This window comes from Lagopus muta, chromosome 1 (assembly GCF_023343835.1).
Source record: "Lagopus muta isolate bLagMut1 chromosome 1, bLagMut1 primary, whole genome shotgun sequence".
NCBI lineage: Eukaryota > Metazoa > Chordata > Aves > Galliformes > Phasianidae > Lagopus > Lagopus muta.
The window spans coordinates 77,372,480-77,391,845 of NC_064433.1; the positions used below are offsets into that span (position 1 = coordinate 77,372,480).

A 19,366-nucleotide genomic window follows, 5' to 3' on the forward strand; every position below is an offset into this window, starting at 1 on the left:
TGGCGCCGCCCCATTGGTCCCCGCCCGGAATAGGGCCCCGCCTCCGATCCCGCCCCGTGCCCGCCCCCGCCCCGCCTCCTGCCTTCTGTCGATCTGCGTGAGACTCCGCCCCACGCCGCGACGCCATTGGCTGAGGAACTCGGCAGGGCCGCCCGTGACGGCTGAAGGGCGGCTGCGATTGGCCGAGACGGCCGGCTCGAGCGGCAGGTGGGCGGGGCAATCGTCTCCAGGCCACGTTACGGGCGTGCCCGCGCGGCACGGGATTGGCCAGAGACCTTACGAGCACGCTGGACTGCGATTGGTCAGGGTGGGGCCGCGGGCGGAGCTGCAGTGAGCCGCTGTCATGGCGGAGCTGAGCGAAGCGCTGCTCTCGGTGTTGCCGTCCATCCGGGTGCCTAAGGCCGGCGACCGGGTCCACAAGGACGAGTGCGCCTTCTCCTTCGATACACCGGTAAGCTCGCCCCGAGGCCGACCTCCGCGGCCGGCCGGGCTGCTCCCCGCTCCCACCCGTTCTCAGCCCACCCGGGCGCCGGGGGTGCCGCCCGCGCGGGGCGCCATGGGATTTGTGGTTCCCCGGCTGCCGGGCCGTGTGCGGCCCGGTGCGGCGCAGGGCCGTCCGAGACTACAGCCCCCGACGTGCCTCGCGGCGCACCCCTCCCGGCCATGGAGCGCTGGGGGCTGTAGTACCCGGCCGGAGCGGGCGTGGGCAGCTCGTCGGCCCCTCGCCCGCCGCGGAGTATGCCGGGGGCTGTAGTCGGGCGGGGGGCGCTGCCCGTTGGCCTGGCGGCGTCACGAGGCCCCGCGGGCGGGGGCGAGCCGGTGCTGTGTCACTAAGATGGCAGTGGGCGTCTCCGCGGCCCTCTCCACACCGGTGCCGGCGTCCCCGCGCCTCTTTCCCGAGCCGGCCTGGGTGGGCCTAGGGAGGGGCGAGTGCCCCTCGGTCTCCTCCGCAGGGGATGTGCCGGAGCCCTCGGGAGAAAGGCGCTGCCCCCCGAAGGTGGAGGCTCTTTGGGAAACAAAACCCCACCCCCTGGCCCAGCTTCCCTGCTGAGCCCCGCGCAGTGCCAGTCCCTGTGCTCTTGCCCTGTCTGCCCACTCTCTGCATTTGGATCCCTGCCCGCTTTGGCTTACGGCCGGTATCTTTGCTGAGGTGTCTTTGTGCTTCTGGGGTGAGCAGGGCTCACCTGTAGCCAGTACAGAGTTCCTCACAAGCTTTTGCGTGCAACAGTGAAAACAAGCAGTGGTGTGCTGGCCTCCCCTGTGCTGTGGCCTGGCAGAGCTCCCCATGGCCATGGGAGCTGTGCCTGCAGGCAGGGTGGCACAGCTGCGCTGGGAGTGGTTATGCCACGTTCTGACTGTGTGAATGATGCATGCTGCAGGCCTCTGGTGGGGCATCCTCCTCACCCTCCTGGGGATCTTGCTCAGACATCACAGGTTGGGTATCATCCTGCTGTGTGTGAGGAGTCATCTGGATTTACCTGTACATCACCCTATAGGAGCACCTATCCTGGGACAGCCAGAGCAGGGCTTGCCAGCTTAGTTCAGATCAGTTACTAAATAACTGATATATAGCGATGAACAATTGCCATTATTTAATCAGTAGTTGATAGCATTCCAAGAGGTACCTTCTGTCCTAACTGTTGGAATGGCATTCTTTGCTGTCTCCCTTCAGTTTTTCTCTCCCCTTCCTTCCAGGAGTCTGATGGCGGCTTATATATCTGCATGAACACGTTCCTGGGCTTTGGGAAGCAGTATGTGGAAAAGCATTACCAGAAAACAGGCCAGCGGGTCTATCTGCACCTCAAAAGAACACGTAAACCGGTATAAATAAAATAAATAAAAACAAGGTGGCAGTACTAAAAAATAATGGAAGTCATGCTTGTTCTGAAACTGGGAGGTGGGAGATGTCTCGGTGTTAAATCAGGTATAGAGTTTTTCCTTCTGTTATCAATGATATTTTTCTTGGTGAGTTGGGATTCGCTAGACCTTCAGCTCTGCTGATGTTGAGCTGTTGTACCTAGCTGTTGGACCAAGTAGTTACTGCCAGCCCTCTTGCCGTCTTTGCAGTATCTTAACTCCAATCCTTAATGCTTGCCACAGCATGTCTGTCCCTCTAACTCTCTAACCCTATTTCTTCTCAATGAAATAGAAAGAAGAAGATGCTAATTCCAGTGCTGGGGACCCCCCAAGGAAGAAACCAACTCGCTTGGCTATTGGTAAGGAGGCGCTTGTGTACCATATATTTCTTGTCATTTTGGATCAGTCTTTTGAAGCTGCTTGGCTTCATGGCACGTTTCCGTTCCCCTTCCTCTTCTAAGCTAGCTATGGTAGTGTCCCCAACTGAATTCAAATGTAATGTCTTCTAGTATGTCATAGGTAGGCAGTTACTGCAGAGCAGATGTTGTGATGGTAGTTTTGCTCTGCATTCAAACTTGTAGCATGTTTTCTGTAGGTAGGTAGTCTTTGTCTCCTCTCTGAACTCATTATGCCCGATAGAGCTTGGTCCCATACGGGTCTGTTATTTAATACAGATGTATCTAGTGAGGGGTTGGAGTAAGTCTGAAAAAATAAAGTTTCCAACAGAAATATTTCTTCTGAGAAATTTAACTAGTGGTATTTGTGTAGAACAGGAAGGAATTACTGATAAGTGCTGTGGGAACACTTTGGGTTAGACAGTTTCTTGAAATATGAAGCTGATACTGGAGGAAATACACAAAACCTTAAAATGCTGGAACTGCTCCAAAAGTAATGCCTCTTATTTTATTATTTTGGCCCACAAAATCAGAAGTGGTTGTTGGTGGCATGGCAGTAGATGTTGAACCTTTCCACCAATATCCCATTACATTTTGTTGCTATGTGACAGATGGCAGCAGAGGGGCAGTCTAACAAAATGGTATCTGACATGGAGGAGCAAAGAAACGAAAATGTGTCACTGAATTTCTCCATGTGAAAAAATGGCACGCTGAATTGATATTCAGTGACACTTGCTAAACTTTTATGGGAGCCACGCTGTGGATGTGAATGCTGTGAGGAGGTAGGTGGTGCATTTCAGCAGTGACAACAACAACAGTATGTTACCTCCACTGGTACAGGTTTTTAGGATCGCAGCAGGTAGGCATTTGTTCATTGCTGGCAAAAAATACATAGCTAATGGTGAGTGTTGAAAAGTAGTGTTTTATAGCTGAGAATTTGCTCTTTCAAGTAATGTTATTGTGCTCTTTGTATTTGTTGTAGTTTCCATGGAAATAAATAGAAGGTATTACTTTTGGAGCAACCTACACATTAAGAGCAAGCCCTTTTTCAGGAGAACAGTGCTGATGTTCCGTCACTTTTTTTGCACCAACTGAAAAGCTGTCATAGGAATCAGAGAAGATGCTGCTTATTTGGAGCGCTATCAGCTAGCAGTTTCTTAGGCATTATGAAGCAGAGGACGGGACCATTTTTATCAGTAACATTTTCTTGGATTGCTGGAGGTTGACCACTACAGGGAAATCCAGAACTTGTACCAAGCAGGTCTTGCTTCTTAGTCACTTTTTCCCTAGCGGTGTCATTGCATAGCAGAAGCCTTGTGAGAAGAAACCTCACTGCTGCTATTGCTGCTTTGGGAGATATTCGTCCCAATCTGCTTTGTGAGTTATTTCTGCATCCTCAGTTCTGCAAAGATCTTGAGACAAGTTTTCACTGGATCAGAGAACAGTTGCCAGTTATAACATCATAGTGGATGAATGAAGCAGAAGAAAATAAAAGAAAGTAATAGCTTTGTAGCTGAGGCATAAGTAGTAATAATAATAGGCATAAGTAATAGCTGTTGTAGCTCAAGTGTAGTGGTGGATTAATGCAGACATAGAGGAGGGTTTTGAAAGTATAGGAAAGATTTAGGAACAAAATATAGCTGCATAATATACCCCGTGGTCTCTCTGTACCTCAGCCTCCCACTCCATGAAAAAAACTGCCAGTAGTAGCGCTTGCCCTCCATGCCACTCTGTTGATAGAAAGACTCTTGTGGAGGTTGTGATGCTGAGATAGAGCCATGAAGGCAGCAGGCCTCCTGGGGCAAGTTTGTGGGTATATACGGGGTAGAAAAGGGGTGGGAAACAGTCTGCCAGCTGAGGACCCTTTTCCTCATCTGGAGCCTCAGGAGGTTTGTGTAATGCCTCAGGGGACTTTGAGCAGTCTGTTTTTGTTTGCTTAGAGTTCAGGAGCTGTATAATATCCTGAGATTGTGTACTGTTTTGCTCCATGAAGTGATGACAGATCTCTCTGGGATGTGCTGAAGAGGTGCAGGAGAGAATTATTTGAGATGTTGTTGCATGATGCTTACAACTTCTCAGAAATTTTTAAAACGACTTGGGCTTGCAGCATTTGCATTCTTACGTGGCAGATCTTGCATAGTCTGAACACTGTAGGTATCTGTGGTGAGAGGTGCAGGAGATATTGTAGGAACCAGATGTTCTTGTCAGTGATGTTTTATCAAATGCAGTAATGATTCTCAGAATTGTGTCACCTCCAGAATTCCTGAGGCAGGGGCATTAAAGACTTCCAGCAAAAACTCATATTCCCTTCAACGGTTTGTTGCAGAGACTTATTGCATCCACAGCATGCAATTTTCAAATAAAGGAAATGCAGTAAAAAAAAACCATGGAGGTTTAAGGTTGTCAATAAGCAACATGCTTTCAGCCCTGTTTCCTTCTGGAATGTAAAGTGTGAGCTCTTGCAGAACAGGAAAAGCCAAGAGGTTTTTTGTGAGAACCTTAGAGAACCAGAGCCTTCCCTCCACTGCACATGTAGCTTCTCAGTGACTCTGTCTGTGACAGGGGGGTTGAAACTAGATAATCTGTAAGGTCCTTTTCAACCCAGGCCATTTTATGATTCTATTCTATGACTCTTGACGACTTGCAAGTAATCTGTTGTTTATTGAACCTCCATTTCTGTTGCAGCCTCTTGAAAGCATGGCTAGATGGGCAAGAGAAAATACCAGTACTGTGCCTTTCCTAAGGCTTTTTGTGTGTTATTCTGGGTGTTGTGCTCCCAGAAGAACAGAGAACTGCTAGTTCTCTGTATTTGAGTTCAGGTCATTGATTTTTCTTTTTTGGAAGAGGCAAGAAGCAGAGCCAGGCTCCTTGAGGATGCAGATAGGCTAGTCCTTCATGCTGGATTGGAACACTATCTCTTCCTACACATCTCCATGTGTGATCTGAGGTGCACTGTGACGGATAAACAGCAGTCTTTTGTCATGGCCCTGTTGTGGTCACTCTGTAGAACACGTCTGTTTTTTCCAGTTGTAGTCAGGGTCTCGAGTTTCTTTAAGAGCAATTGTAAAAGTAGCTGACAAAAGCACACCTGTTGTCACTAGGCTTATATTTCCTTCTGTGAGGTCCGTACCTGCAGCAGGAATGCTGGGAGGTAGACATGAAGAAAGATTGTGGAACACTGGTCTAGAATTTTGCCTTAGTCATGATTCTTTATTTCGTGTAAGCTACAGGTGAAGAAGTGTTGGAAACTATTTAGTTCTTATCTCTTGCCACAATGTTTTTTCTTTCTGCAGGTGTAGAAGGTGGATTTGACATCACAGAGGAAAAGTTTGAATATGATGAAGATGTAAAAATAGTGATTCTCCCGGAACATTTGGATATTCCCCGTGATGGGCTGGAGGGACTACCTGACATGGTCAGAGACAGGGTACGTTTGGTGGAGGGTGACGTTTTTCACTAGCAGGGAGGCAATGAAGCATTGCTATGAGAGAGCTGCGGGATTATTCTACAGTCATAAATTACTTAAACAGTGCTTTTATAGTATGGAGCCTGGTTTATGACCAAATACTGTCTTTCTGTGAATGACTTGCAGTTCTGAACGTAAACGTAGAGTGCTGTAGCACTGGAAGTTTCTTCTCTTGCATTCCGCATTGTTTTTCTTGCTCTTCTGACTAGATTGCCAGTGCGGTTGAAGCCATCCTTACAGCAGACTCAGCTTCCCGGAAGCAGGAGGTGCAGGCTTGGGATGGGGAGGTTCGACGTGTTTCTAAACACGCTTTTTCCCTGCACCAACTTCAGAATGATGTCCGCATCCCACCATGGTGAGCACAGTACTGACATTTGCTGTATCATTCTGTGTCCCAGATGCGCCCTGATCATCTTCCTCTCCTGTCCCAGAAGATGAGATTTCCTCTCTGGGGCCCTGCCCTGTGTGTGAGTGTGCCTTGTGTAAATACAAGACCGGGGGCAAACTAAGGTATTTCAGGATGCTCAGCGTTCTGAATTACAAGATAAATGAGATCACAGAAACTTTTGCTCATACTGTGGTCAGTGGGTAGCAATGGAGAGGGCTTAGGAGATAGAACCCAAAGGTTTTTACCCTAACAGCACTTTTCCTCTATTCCTTGTCAACAGTGGCTGGAAGTGCAGCAAGTGTGACATGAGGGAGAACCTGTGGCTGAACATGACCGATGGAGCCATCCTCTGCGGCCGGCGCTATTTTGATGGCAGTGGAGGCAACAATCATGCAGTGGAGCACTACCGGGAAACTGGCTACCCACTGGCTGTGAAACTGGGAACAATTACTCCTGATGGGGCTGGTGAGAAAGGGGGATCCAACAAGGGTTATAGATGGCAGGCACTGCTCAGGATGACTTTGGTCTCTGACAAGGTAAAGGAGGGAGGATTTCAAGGCTGATCTTGCCCACGATATGACCTGGAACATGCAGTATCAATCTATCGTAAGCTTTCCCATCTCCCACCCTGACCTGCTTCTTGTGGCAGACAAAGAACCAGCTGATTAAATCTCCTCTCACTTGTAATCTGAAAGCTTTTAGAACAGTTTTCCAGCTTTCTCTCTTATTTTAAGTAGTGAGACATCTATCAAGGATTTTTTGTGTCTAAAACCTGAGGGTATAGCACAGTAACCCTTTCCTCAATCCAGGTGTACAATCTCAGTATTCTGTGTGTTGTACTACTCTCCTGAAGAGAGAAAAGAGAGGAAAGTCCAAGTGCTCAGTTTGTCAAAACTCCCAGTTCTGAGCACCCAGTTATCTTCATCCAGAGTGAATTTTAGACCATGGGCCATGATTATTTTCCTCTGTGTTTCTGCATAGATGTCTACTCGTACGATGAGGATGACATGGTCTTGGATCCCAACTTGGCAGAGCACCTCGCTCACTTTGGGATTGACATGCTCAAGATGCAAAAGGTGAGGGGCTATTGCTGTGCAGACCTAGAGGGGGAGAGAAGAAACTAAGTTTTCTTAGCTGGATCCCAACTTTCTGTGGCTGCACAGAGCCATTCCTGATGAAGAAACAGTGTTTTATTTATCAAACAGAGAGTTGCCTTGTCCGCCTCTCCCATTGCCTTTTTTGCCTTGCTTTCTTGTCCAGTAGTTTCATTTCACTGTGGCTCTGTGTCAGTACTTTTGGCAGGAAGGTGCCCACACCCCTAGCTGTGCTCCCTAGATTTATTGTTAATTTGTAGTTTTCATGCTCCTTTTAAGAAAATGCCTTGGATTTCTCTCATATTTCATAGCATTCCTCCTTCTGTCCCAAGTACTTAAATATTTGAAAAGAATTCTCGTATCTTCTTTTCACATTTTGTTTCTCTACTGCATTGCCCTTTTCACACCTCAGTTGTTCTCTTAAGTTGTCTTTGAAGGTTTTCTCCTGTTCTTTCCCTCCACAGACAGACAAGACAATGACAGAACTGGAAATAGATATGAATCAACGTATTGGGGAGTGGGAGCTCATCCAGGAATCTGGTGTGCAGCTCAAGCCCCTCTATGGGCCCGGGTACACTGGTATCCGTAACCTGGGCAACAGTTGCTACCTCAATTCTGTGATGCAGGTGCTGTTCAGTATCCCAGACTTCCAGAGAAAGTAAGTGAGCCTAATCACTCTTTTCCATTGACCTGGGATCCCCTGGCACCAGTACAAAGAGCTGGGAGCTTCTGTTGCAGGAATCAGGCTCAGAGCTGTTTTTGCTAGATGAATCCATATGTCTCTTAGATTGCTCTGGTTTGTTCTGCAGGTATGTGGACAAGCTGGAGAAGATATTCAAAAACGCACCTTCGGATCCCACACAGGACTTCAGCACACAAGTGTACGTAGACTTTTGGTGAGAGAAGGAAGGCTGAAGCTGCCTGGGTGTATCCCTTCTGCATTGCTACAGGTTTCTCCCTCAAGCCTTGCCTCTCTGTTTCCATGTTCATCACCAGACACACTGGTCTTCTGTGATCAATAAGGATCTAAGCCAGGAAAGATATGCTGAATGTCCTAGATGGAGAAAGCAGGGTTTATCTCAGTGCCCCTGGGGACTCTCAAACCTATGACGTGAGGGATGCAGTACCATATGTTACCACGAGGGGATTTCTCGTAGGCGTATTCTGTCTGCGTAACAGCTTCTTTGCAGAAAGGTTTGCTTTCTGCAGAGGAAGAAGATGGCTAAGAGCACAGAGATACACAGATTTGGAAAAAAAACATCACTCTCAGTGGATAGTTTATATATGCTTAAAGAGACTTCCTGCAACAGGTATGGAAAAAGGAGCACAGGTTTTCAGAGGGCGCTTCATTTAAATACATTGCTTTGCTTTTGCATCTGCATTAAAACAGCAAAGCAGTATATGGAGGCTTGGGATAAAGGAAAGGAAGGTAGCATTTGTGGAAGAGAATCCAGAGGTAAGCAAAGATTCCAAATTCTAAAGCCTGGGGTTAGGTGTTCAGTTAGGAGGAAACTGAGACAGCCTGGACAAAAGGAGGAATTGGTAGTGTTTGGTTCCAGACAAATGGCAACAGTGATGGGGAAGAATTGGAGTGAAGTGGAAGAACAGGAGGATCTGGGTGTGGGAAGAAATCACTTGAGCTTTGCTATTGTCCATTAAGTGCCTCATGGAGTTATTCTTAACCTTCCCCTTGGGAAACTGTGATCAGTCTGCTCATAATATTGCTATTTCTAGCTCAGGCAATTTCACTGTGTCCTGTTGTCTCTTGTGCTGTCAGTTAGATACACTGCTACTTTAGCCACGTCAGGCTGCAGTATAGCTTGGCTGCTGAGCAGCTGCTGTGTTGCTCAGCACTGGCAACCCTTCTGTGAGGAAAGGGAAGCTGTTCCTTTTTGCTCTCCCCACTGTACAAGCAGTGGTTGAAAATGTTGACCAGAAGTCCAAGTAACTTTCCTGTGGATGATGTCTCATGGGCCCAGAGGGATCAGACCAAGATAAGGTGATCTTAGCTGATGCAGTTGAGAAAGCCAATCTCTGTGAGAATTCCAGCCATGTCACTGTTAAAGTTGGACAGGTTTCTGTGGCTCCCAGAGTGTGTGGAGTTTGACAGACTTTGTCATTCCAGAGCCAAACTGGGTCATGGTCTGCTATCTGGGGAATACTCAAAGCCAGCTTCTGCAGAAGGGGAACAGCAGCCTGATCAGAAGGTGAGATCTGGATATGGTTCCCACATGGTGTGTGTTAAATGGGGGAGGAGGAGGGAGAACCATTTCTGAAGATATGTCCGGGGGTTTGTACCATGGCCCCATCACACAAAGAGCATGGCTAAGAGTAGAATGTTGCATACGAGGGCACACGTTTGGTACATTATGAACACCTCCTTCTTCTACCTTGTTATTTGCAGGGTGTACAAAATGGCATTGCTCCACGCATGTTTAAGTCCCTCATTGGGAAGGGACACCCAGAATTTTCCACTAACCGGCAGCAGGATGCCCAGGAATTCTTTCTGCATTTCATCAACATGGTGGAGGTAATGGCTGAGTTTTATTTCTCTGATTTCAGAAAAGCCTGGCTTTTTTTCTTGCTGTAACATGGCATGAGATGTACATGTGAGAAGCTGGCAAATGGAGCAGAAGGAGGGAGAGAATAAAAGGAAAAGGGGCAGCTGGCACCTGTGGGAACAGAGAAAGAGACATGTTTGCCATGTTTTCGGGGCTGATTCCCAAGAGATTCCTCCTAGCAAGGGCGCAGATGGAGATGTAAAATTCAGTTTAGGAGTTAGAATGGCATGCGTTCCCACGATCACAGAAGATGTCTGTAGGTTCCTCTTTGCTTTTCCTGTGGACGGGGTGTAGAAATGAATACTCTTTCACCATGTCTTGTGTGGGACTGCTGCTGCTGTAGATCGTTATTTCTGCCATTCTGATGCCATATCCATCCTTGTAATCTCTCCCTCTTTCAGAGGAACTGCCGCAGCTCGGAGAACCCTAATGAGGTCTTCCGTTTTCTGGTGGAGGAGAAGCTGAAGTGTCTGGCCACAGAAAAGGTGAAATACACCCAGCGTGTGGACTATATCATGCAGCTGCCAGTACCCATGGATGCTGCGCTCAACAAAGGTTAGTGATATGTCCTAGCCAGGATAGCAGCATACATTATGTCAGGTATCATGCTTTTCTTACGGAACTCCTTAAATGGGAAAGAGACTTCCTCAAGCTATTTCTCTGCCACTTCTGAAGCCAAATTCTTCAGCTGGTCTTGTAGAATTGGGCTCATTTCTTTAGTGGTGTGACAGTGATGTCCCTCTAGAGCCTTTCCCTCCTACACTTCAAGCTGGGCTGTGGTTTAGCAGCAAAGCAGAACTGCAGAAGCAGAATAGTGCTTGCAGTTGCCAGCTTTGTGCTCCATTCTTGAGAATGTGTATCCATGTATCTGTAGGCCCATTCAGCCTCTGGGTGTAGGTTACACAATTGCTTTACTTGTACCTAGAGGTTGTCCTTGACTCCTGTACTTTATTCTCCTTTATTCTCTCAGATGAACTACTGGAATATGAGGAGAAGAAGCGGCAGGCAGAGGAAGAGAAGCAGCCACTGCCTGACCTGGTGCGAGCCAAGGTGCCTTTCAGCTCCTGCCTAGAGGCCTATGGAGCTCCAGAGCAGGTGGATGATTTCTGGAGCACAGCCTTGCAGGCCAAGTCTGTGGCTCTCAAGTGAGTGTGTGGGGGTTACTAACTTGCCAGGCTATGGTGAGTGGGCTGCAGCCACATCTCAGGGGGACTTGTTTTCATCGCCCGGAGAAGGCGATGCATTACTGAAGAGCATTCCCACAGCTCTTCAGTCCTCCAGATCTTTGTCCATAGAACATGGAAGCAGAAGGGAACCAGTCCATCAGTGCTGGAGTGCAATCCCCTGAAGGATTACGGTGGGCAGAACAACAGTGCTAGTGTGAAGTCCTTGCCATCAGATTTCAGTTGCTGAGAGGCTATGAAAATACAGTGACATCCCAGAAAATTGGCAGCTTTTATTCTAAATGCAGTTTAGCTGTAAAATTAGTACTGACGAGTATGGCAACACCAGTTCTGCGTGATCTCCAGAATGTCTTTAAGGGAAGCTTTTTAGCTGCTAAGGTTTGAGTAAAATGCTGAGCATAAGAAACACCTGGGTTAAAGTATGCTAACTTAAATGCTAATAGCAGAGCTTTAAAGAACAGCTGTAATTTGTCACACTGCCAGCAGCACATGTCACAATGGTGCAAAGGTGTAGTGAGAAGAACACAAGCTTAAGCACCTTCCTTCTGTGATGCTACTGGCTGTCCTGCAGTGAAAGAGTAGTTGTCAAAGAGCCCAGTAAATCCATAGAATGTGACTTTTTTTTTTTCCTAACAAATGTACTATTATTAAGCAATAGCTACTAAAAATGAACAGTAAAACATACAGTTTGAAAAATAATGTTTTGCTTTTAAATAGTGAGTTGTGTTCAAAAGCTTTGTTAGAATTAGCATTGAATATATACTGCTTAAGTTAATTCTACTGCATGTTAAGATTATTCTGGTAATATCTGTCTCTCTTAATGTTGCTTCTCCCTTCACAAAGGTTCCCCTCTGTTTTGGAGATGCCAAACACCCTTTCCCTCAAACTGTGACTAAATAATGTTCAATCAAATCAAGTCCCTGTCAGCTTAAGACTTGCCTCTTCTGCTTCATAGCTGAAGAAGTGCTTTTGCACTTGAAAGCTTATCACTTTCTGCAGCTTTATCTGTTGGTCTAATAAAAGATTTTATTTCTTGTGTTCCATAAGAATAATAGTTTAATTAACTCCTAAAATCTGAGTCAGCTTGTAAAATGCATGATTGGGAGATAAAGAATGTACTGTGTTTCCTTATCCCCCAAGATTTTGGGGGATTAAATGCTTTATTCCACCTAATCTGGTCAGAGAACCTGCTTTAGAAATTGTTTGGTGTTTCACAAACTTTAAGCTCAGCCTAGGAGAGTTGTACAGATTTGTCCCTGCCTTAGGACATGCCTCCACCTTACTGTTAGTTGATTTCTTGAATCAACTAGATGCCCTCAGTCACTGCTAACAAAGTATAAACTGGCTGTTACGTTAATGTCTTTCAGAACAACGCGGTTCGCCTCTTTCCCAGATTATCTGGTGATTCAGATCAAGAAATTCACTTTTGGTCTGGACTGGGTGCCCAAAAAGCTTGGTAAGAAGGACAAGAAGTCCAAGCATATAGGTACAAGGAGTGATAAATGGGTATTGTGATCCTTGCTCCATAGAGGAAAGTAACAACCCCAAAAGGATCTGCAGGCTAGCATGTTGTGTCCCCAGTGACTTGCCCTTCTAGAACTCCCAACGGAGTCTTCTGTTTCTGCCTGTGTGTCAGACTGAGCAAACACCCTGTCTTGTAGATGTCTCCATTGAAATGCCAGAGGAGCTGGATATCTCTGCACTGCAGGGAACGGGGCTGCAGGATGGAGAAGAAGAAATGCCAGACATTGCACCCCCACTGGTGACACCAGATGAGCCCAAAGGTAGCCTGGGGTTCTATGGCAACGAGGACGACGACTCCTTCTGCTCCCCTCACTTCTCCTCTCCGACATGTTAGTGATTCTCCTCCTCTCTTCCTGATGCCTGATTCGTTTCCTTGCTCTCCTTGTCTTGTCTCCTATCCTAGTGGTTTCAGACTTTTCCTGTCCCTCTGTCTGTGAATATCAGCTGCCTCCCTTGCATGTAAGGGTGTTATGCAGGGGAGTTTGTTAATTCCCTTACTGTGGGAGATGAGAATGTGGCATGTCTTGTGCACGTAGAAGGGGCAGAGCTGAGATTTACACAAGATTTGACTGGCAGAGAGGTATTTTACGTAGACAAACCACAGCACAGGGCAGGGTTTGAAGGCTAGGAAATGGGCAGTGCTGCTGAGTTAATGAGGTGAACGAATCCTTGTGTTCCCTGGAGTGCATGTGTGTGAAACCACATTTTTGAATAAAGTGTGATGAGGAGAGCAGGGAGTGAAGAAATGGCTTGGGAAGCTGTATGAGACTGCACAAAATGGTGCAGGCATGGCTTGGGTGGGAGCGGGTGGCTCTAATCTCTGTTTTCTCACAGCCCCCATGTTGGATGAGTCAGTGATTATCCAGCTAGTGGAGATGGGCTTTCCCATGGATGCTTGCCGCAAAGCAGTGTATTACACAGGGAACAGTGGGGTTGAAGCTGCCATGAACTGGGTCATGTCACACATGGATGATCCAGGTATGAGACCACATAGCCATGGAGAAACTTACTGCATCTGGGTCACTGTCTCACTTCTTGTCCCACTGCAACAGGGAAAAACTAGTCATTTGAACCTCAGACTGTATCCCTTCTGGGGGCTGTGTTTTGTTTTCTGCTGCAGATTTTGCTAACCCGTTAGTTCTCCCTGGATCCAGTGGACCAGGGTCGACTATTGCCTGTCCAGACCCTCCATCAGAAGACAGTGTGGCCACCATTGTCTCCATGGGCTTCTCCCGGGACCAGGCTATGAAAGCACTTAGAGCAACGGTGAGGGGCACAGGTGACATCAAAGCAAAACAATTTTCTCAGGAATAGGCATTTGCAAGTCTTTTCCTTTGCCTTCCAGAACAACAGCCTGGAGCGTGCAGTGGATTGGATCTTTAGTCACATTGATGACCTTGATGCAGAAGCTGCCATGGATATCTCAGAGGGGCGCTCGGCAGCAGAGTCCATCTCTGAATCTGTTCCTGTTGGTCCTAAAGTGCGCAATGGGCCTGGAAGTGAGTTCCAAGCAAAATGAATACAGGCTTTGGGGTGCAAGCTCATCCAATCTAATCAATGCAGTAAATCCATAGGTTTTAGTGGCAGCAGCTCCCATAGAGCTGAATGGGTAGGAGTGGGGAGGAAAAGGAGAAGGGTGGCAGTGTAGGGCCTAAACCCTTCAGCATGGGAATTAGTTGGAAGCTGATAAGAGTGAGGCCAAGAAGATGCTGTTAAATGAAAGGCAGGAAGGATTGTAGTTCTTTCCCCCATATTCTGATCTTTGGTCTCATTGAGAAACTGAGTTCCAATCCATTTGCAGAGCTCTAATGCCAATGCAGTTTTGCCCTGGACTCTACAGGTAGGTGGAATTCCTGCCACTACCCATTCAGCTTACCTGAGCCAAATGAGCTTGGGAGAGAAAAGGCTCACTGGAAGTCGTCATCTCATGTTTCCTTGTACCTTTGGCCTCAAGTCAGTCACATTTGACTGGGACCCATTTTTAAGTTAGTACCTAGGAGAGCTTCCGTCAGATCTCACATCAGGAATTCTCTAGAGGGCCTCGCACAGGCCTGTGGTGCCTTTCCACTTTATCTGATACCTCTTCTCTTTTCCTCACAAGAATATCAGCTGTTCGCCTTCATCAGCCACATGGGCACTTCGACTATGTGCGGTCACTATGTTTGTCACATCAAGAAAGATGGCAGGTAAGAGGGGTTTTGACAAAAGGGGTCTCTGACGTACAGCTTTAAGCCACTGTTCTGCCCTGTTTCTTCAGAGGTGACGGTGGACAGAGAGAAGCAATCTGGCAAAAAGGCTCACATAGCGTCTTTGCCACACGATAGCATTCCTGAGCTTCCCCCTTTTGTGTGTTGCAGGTGGGTGATCTACAATGATCAGAAGGTCTGTGCTTCTGAGAAGCCCCCCAAGGACCTGGGCTACATCTACTTCTATCAGCGGATTCCCAGCTAGAACATCCTCTTGCTGTGTGTGGAGGGGGGGAAAGCGGGCCGTAGGCAAGGAAGGGGAGGGGTGGGGGCAGTCAGAGCAGGGTCCGCCTCCCCTGCTCCTCTTACCCGCTCCGCCCTTCCTGCCCTCGCTGTGGGACGCACGGGGAGCTGAGTTCCACGACGGGCTGGGGCTGGAGCCCCCGGGGACGGGAGCGAAGGGGAGTCGGAGGGTGGACATACGTGTTTCTGTAGGACGTACCTTCACTACCCGCACCCCGCTGCGCAGCCCTTGGCTTTGCTGCTGGGGGGACGGCAGCTCCTTGCTTCCCGCAGGGGCAGGGCACGTGCGTGCGTGTGGCTCGGGCGGCGCTTTCTGCCTGTCCTCCCAGCGAGAGGGCAGCACGGGAAGCAGCGCGGGCCGTGAGCGGTGCCCCCTCCCTGCGTGCCCTTCACATGCCAAAATACACGAGGGACAAAATAAAAGTCGAAATAAGTCCCGGTTGATGTGTTCTGTGTAGCCGGGGCCCAGCGAGCCGAAATTCGGGCACTGCCGCGGTACGAGCTTCCGTACGGAGAAGGGAGATGGCGTGGGTCTCTTGCGGGAGGGGCGCGGAGCTTCCGTGCGGGCCCCCCGCTCATCGCAGCTTCTGAGGAGCCGCCGCAGGCATCTCCAAGCGCAGGCCGCCCGGCTGCCGAGGCCCCGGGGGGTGGGGGAACTACCGGGGGGCGGGGCTACCAGGGGGCGGGGCCTCGCGCCCTGCCGGCCTATAAAAGCGGCCGCCGCAGGCTGCGTGCCGTCGCCGACCTTCGTCTGTGTCGCTGGTGGTTCTCGCCTGTCGCCTCCGCCATGGCTCCCAGGAAGTTCTTCGTGGGTGGCAACTGGAAGATGAACGGCGACAAGAAGAGCTTGGGCGAGCTCATCCACACGCTGAATGGCGCCAAGCTCTCGGCCGACACCGGTGAGGGAGGGCGCGGCCGCGGCCGCACGTAGCTCACGTCCCGCGCGGCGGGGCCCGGCCGGGGCATGGGAAATGTCAGGGGGCGGCGGGGCCGAAACTTAACCCCGCAGCGGGGCTAAAAATACCGCGACACCGGATCCCGGCCGCTGAAGGGCACCGCATCCCCCCCCACCGCCGGATGCGGGCGGTCTCCGTCCACCGGGGCGGCGGGGATCTGCGGGCCCGGCCCGGAGAGGAGAGCCTGCGGCGGGCGGTGGTGCTCTCCGGGCTCTCGCTCGCGCGGAGCTCCTGTCCCCGAGGCCTCGTCCCTGCGGCCACGGCCTGCCGCCCTACCCCGCGCCAGGGTTCGGAGGCGCGATATTTGGGCTGAGGTCACCGCACTGTGGAGCGGGTTCCAGCGGCGTGCCTAGCTGATGCCCGGCTGAAATCCACGTGTAACCCGACGCTGCCCTTTTCTCCCCGGTTCAGCCTTGAGGCCGGACAAGATTCCTGCCCGGTTTCTCGACTGGGATGTTTCCAAGGGACCCGGTGTGAACTGGCTGGAAGCCTGGCTCTCTGCCCGACTCCCCCATTTCTGACCCCTGGAATGAGTTTCCCCTCTGCTGTCGAGTCATCAGATAGTAGGGAGGATGTTCCTACTCTGTGGGTCCCCCAAATGTCAGCGAGGGCAGGCTGAGCCTCCACCAAGTGGGGGAGGGGGAAGGGTAGCCTCTCAGGGCTGGGCCACAGGGCCAAAGGTTGCGTGTGGTTTCTATCCTTTGGCCTTCTGATGGGTGACCCTTCTGCCTTACAGAGGTGGTTTGTGGAGCCCCTTCAATCTACCTTGATTTTGCCCGCCAGAAGCTTGATGCAAAGATTGGAGTTGCAGCACAAAACTGTTACAAGGTACCAAAGGGTGCTTTCACAGGAGAGATCAGGTGAGTCCAAAGTGAAGATTTAAGCCAGCATTGCTTTGCAAAGTGAATTTTCTGTGGAGATGTGAGTCAATACCTTCATCTGCTTTCTCATCAGTCCAGCAATGATCAAAGATATTGGAGCTGCGTGGGTTATCCTGGGCCACTCAGAGCGGAGGCATGTTTTTGGAGAGTCTGATGAGGTGAGAGACTCTGGAGTGGAGAGGTGGTACCAAACACATCATTCTGTGAAGGCTGGAGGAGTGAGCAGTTTATGGGAAAGGTAGGTACAGGAGAAGGTCTGACTGCCACTTACCTTATTTCTCTTCCATCCCCAGTTGATTGGGCAGAAGGTGGCTCATGCTCTTGCTGAGGGCCTTGGTGTCATTGCCTGCATTGGGGAGAAGCTGGATGAGAGAGAAGCTGGCATCACGGAGAAGGTGGTCTTTGAACAGACCAAAGCTATTGCTGGTAAGGGAAGAAAATTGACTTTTTTCTTTGGACAGCTGGGAAATGGCCATTTTGGCCATAAATGTCTGTTCTTGGCCTTTCTTGAAGGCTTTCAGAGACATTGCTACAAATGTTAATGAACAGTGGTCATGTTATTAAAAGGTCTGCATGTTCCAGGAAACTTTCCAGATCTACCCTTCCCAACATGAGGTATTGTAATCATGTATACTTTCTTCTCTCCCCTCAGATAACGTGAAGGACTGGCATAAGGTGGTTCTTGCCTATGAGCCAGTTTGGGCTATTGGAACTGGCAAAACTGCTACTCCTCAACAGGTATTAGCAAGGGAAAGGTGGCTGATAAAATGGCTGTCTGAGCTTGCTCGAGAGGTCTCCCTGAAGATGGAACAAGGCAGTTCCTTCTTTGGAAGGGAGTTGTAGGCAGGATGGTTCGGACCAGTTCCTATTTCTGTTTCATTGCAGGCTCAGGAAGTTCATGAGAAGCTGAGGGGCTGGCTCAAAAGCCATGTGTCTGATGCTGTTGCTCAGTCAACTAGGATTATCTATGGAGGTAAATGAGTCTGTAGTTTCTTTGAGGCTGAACTTAATTTTTTTGTTTGTTTGCTTGCTGCTGTTGTACAGCATGCTCTGCTCTGCTGATGAGGAAACATGAGACGAGCAGAGCATGAAGAACCACTTACTAGCTTTTTTAGGTGAATGGGAGATGGTCTCACAATTTACAGAATAAGAGGTGGCTAGTACCTTGCAGGTGTATCTCTGTGTTATTGCCATTTTGGGTTTGTCACATCTGAACTCTTAATCCTGTTCCCTCTTTAGGTTCAGTCACTGGTGCCAACTGTAAGGAACTGGCCTCTCAGCATGATGTAGATGGCTTCCTTGTTGGCGGGGCTTCTCTCAAGCCAGAGTTTGTGGATATTATCAATGCAAAACATTAAAGCAGCCTGTGAGGAGCAGTCCCTTACGGTTAAGAGCAAGAAACTGAAGCAAGAAGGGACCTTTTGTTGCACGTGTCTCGGTACAGAGGCTTCTTCTGAGGCTTTCCCCCACCACCACAATCATTGTTCTAGCTGTGCTGCTAACTCCCATCACCTCGTTGGAGTCCCATTAGTGTGAGCCCATCTCAGCAGAGTCTCCTTTCTGAACTGGCAAAATCCTTGGTTATCTGTTGAGCTGTTAGAGCCCACAGTCAACTTGGCCATTGCCTCTCTCTCTTTGCAGCCCTGCAGGGAGGGAGGGCCACTAGTACTGAGGGGAGGAAAAAGGAACCACCATCTTCTGCATCCTTCAGCTCCATCTGCAAGGAGCCTGGCAGCTTAGACCCTTGTGAGACACCTTACCTCACCAATGTCCTGTATTGAACAATAAATGAAAAGGAAAAAAGTGTGTCTTGTTTCTTACTCAGAAGCAGTTAAGGGCAAGGTGTAAATAGATGAGCTGGAGTACTTTGGGGAGAGCTAGCTGCAAAGAGGGCAGTATGTTTGGGTGTTCTGTCTTTGTGAAGTTTTGGGGGGGGGGTGAATGTATTTTTGGTCGTTACATTTTTATTTTTTTTTTTCTTCTTATACCCCTCCATTTCCTTGTTGCTCCAACAAGCGTTGCACAAATGCAACGTGTGTCTTCTCACTATAGTTCTCACCTAGAACATAGCCCAGAGAACCTTTATTTACTGTTGCAGTTCCTCTTCGGTTCTGTGATGATGAATGCACTGCAGTACATTTCAGTAGCTGCAAGAGCACCTGGCTGTCCCACTAATAAGTGGATCTTCCTGCCACTGTCACCCTGGTGGTGGTTGCTGGCTAGGTGAGCCAGCACAAGTGTGAGCAATAGCTTCAGGCTGGTGTGAAGCAAGCTGGTGAAACCGCTGTTGTGAGGTAGTAATAATCCTAAATTAGTTGGTGAGGTTGTCTGGCCAGTGAGTATCCCATCAAGTAGGAAAGTTGGCCTGAGGAGGAAAGGAGGGGTTGCTGGTGGAGATAGAGCATGTAGTGGCCAGGTGCCTGGAGAGAGGTGTGCAGAAAAGATGTTTCAGAAGTTAAAATGGAGAGGAAAAAGATCCTAAGATCCGTGGCTTCTGCAAGCAACGTGTTTGAAGGGCTTCTGGGGCATGGCCTTAGTTTGGTCCTACACAGCACTGTCAGAGCAGCAGTG

General features: G+C 49.1%; 2 protein-coding genes across 3 annotated transcripts; both read left to right on the top strand.

The window, feature by feature from the left end:
- The first annotated feature begins 297 nt into the window (after positions 1-297).
- Positions 298-15,393, top strand: USP5 (ubiquitin specific peptidase 5). 2 transcript variants are annotated; one of them, XM_048928087.1, is made up of 20 exons: positions 298-451; positions 1,696-1,821; positions 2,150-2,216; positions 5,546-5,679; positions 5,928-6,073; positions 6,387-6,571; positions 7,088-7,182; positions 7,665-7,858; positions 8,010-8,081; positions 9,326-9,407; positions 9,605-9,730; positions 10,163-10,316; positions 10,732-10,906; positions 12,313-12,401; positions 12,607-12,798; positions 13,304-13,447; positions 13,590-13,735; positions 13,815-13,968; positions 14,571-14,655; positions 14,827-15,393. In XM_048928087.1, exons 1-20 carry the CDS (start codon positions 344-346, stop codon positions 14,918-14,920), a joined length of 2,568 nt encoding a protein of 855 aa, XP_048784044.1. In that variant the 5' UTR covers positions 298-343; the 3' UTR covers positions 14,921-15,393. The 2 variants fall into 2 exon arrangements, with proteins under 2 accessions (XP_048784044.1, XP_048784053.1); XM_048928096.1 differs by having other exon boundaries at positions 12,607-12,729.
- A 288-nt stretch (positions 15,394-15,681) lies between these two features.
- Positions 15,682-18,748, top strand: TPI1 (triosephosphate isomerase 1). Its single transcript, XM_048928325.1, has 7 exons — positions 15,682-15,857; positions 16,651-16,774; positions 16,869-16,953; positions 17,089-17,221; positions 17,448-17,533; positions 17,681-17,768; positions 18,035-18,748. The coding sequence occupies exons 1-7, from the start codon at positions 15,746-15,748 to the stop codon at positions 18,151-18,153; spliced, it is 747 nt and encodes a 248-aa protein (XP_048784282.1). The 5' UTR covers positions 15,682-15,745; the 3' UTR covers positions 18,154-18,748.
- The last annotated feature ends 618 nt before the right edge of the window (positions 18,749-19,366 follow it).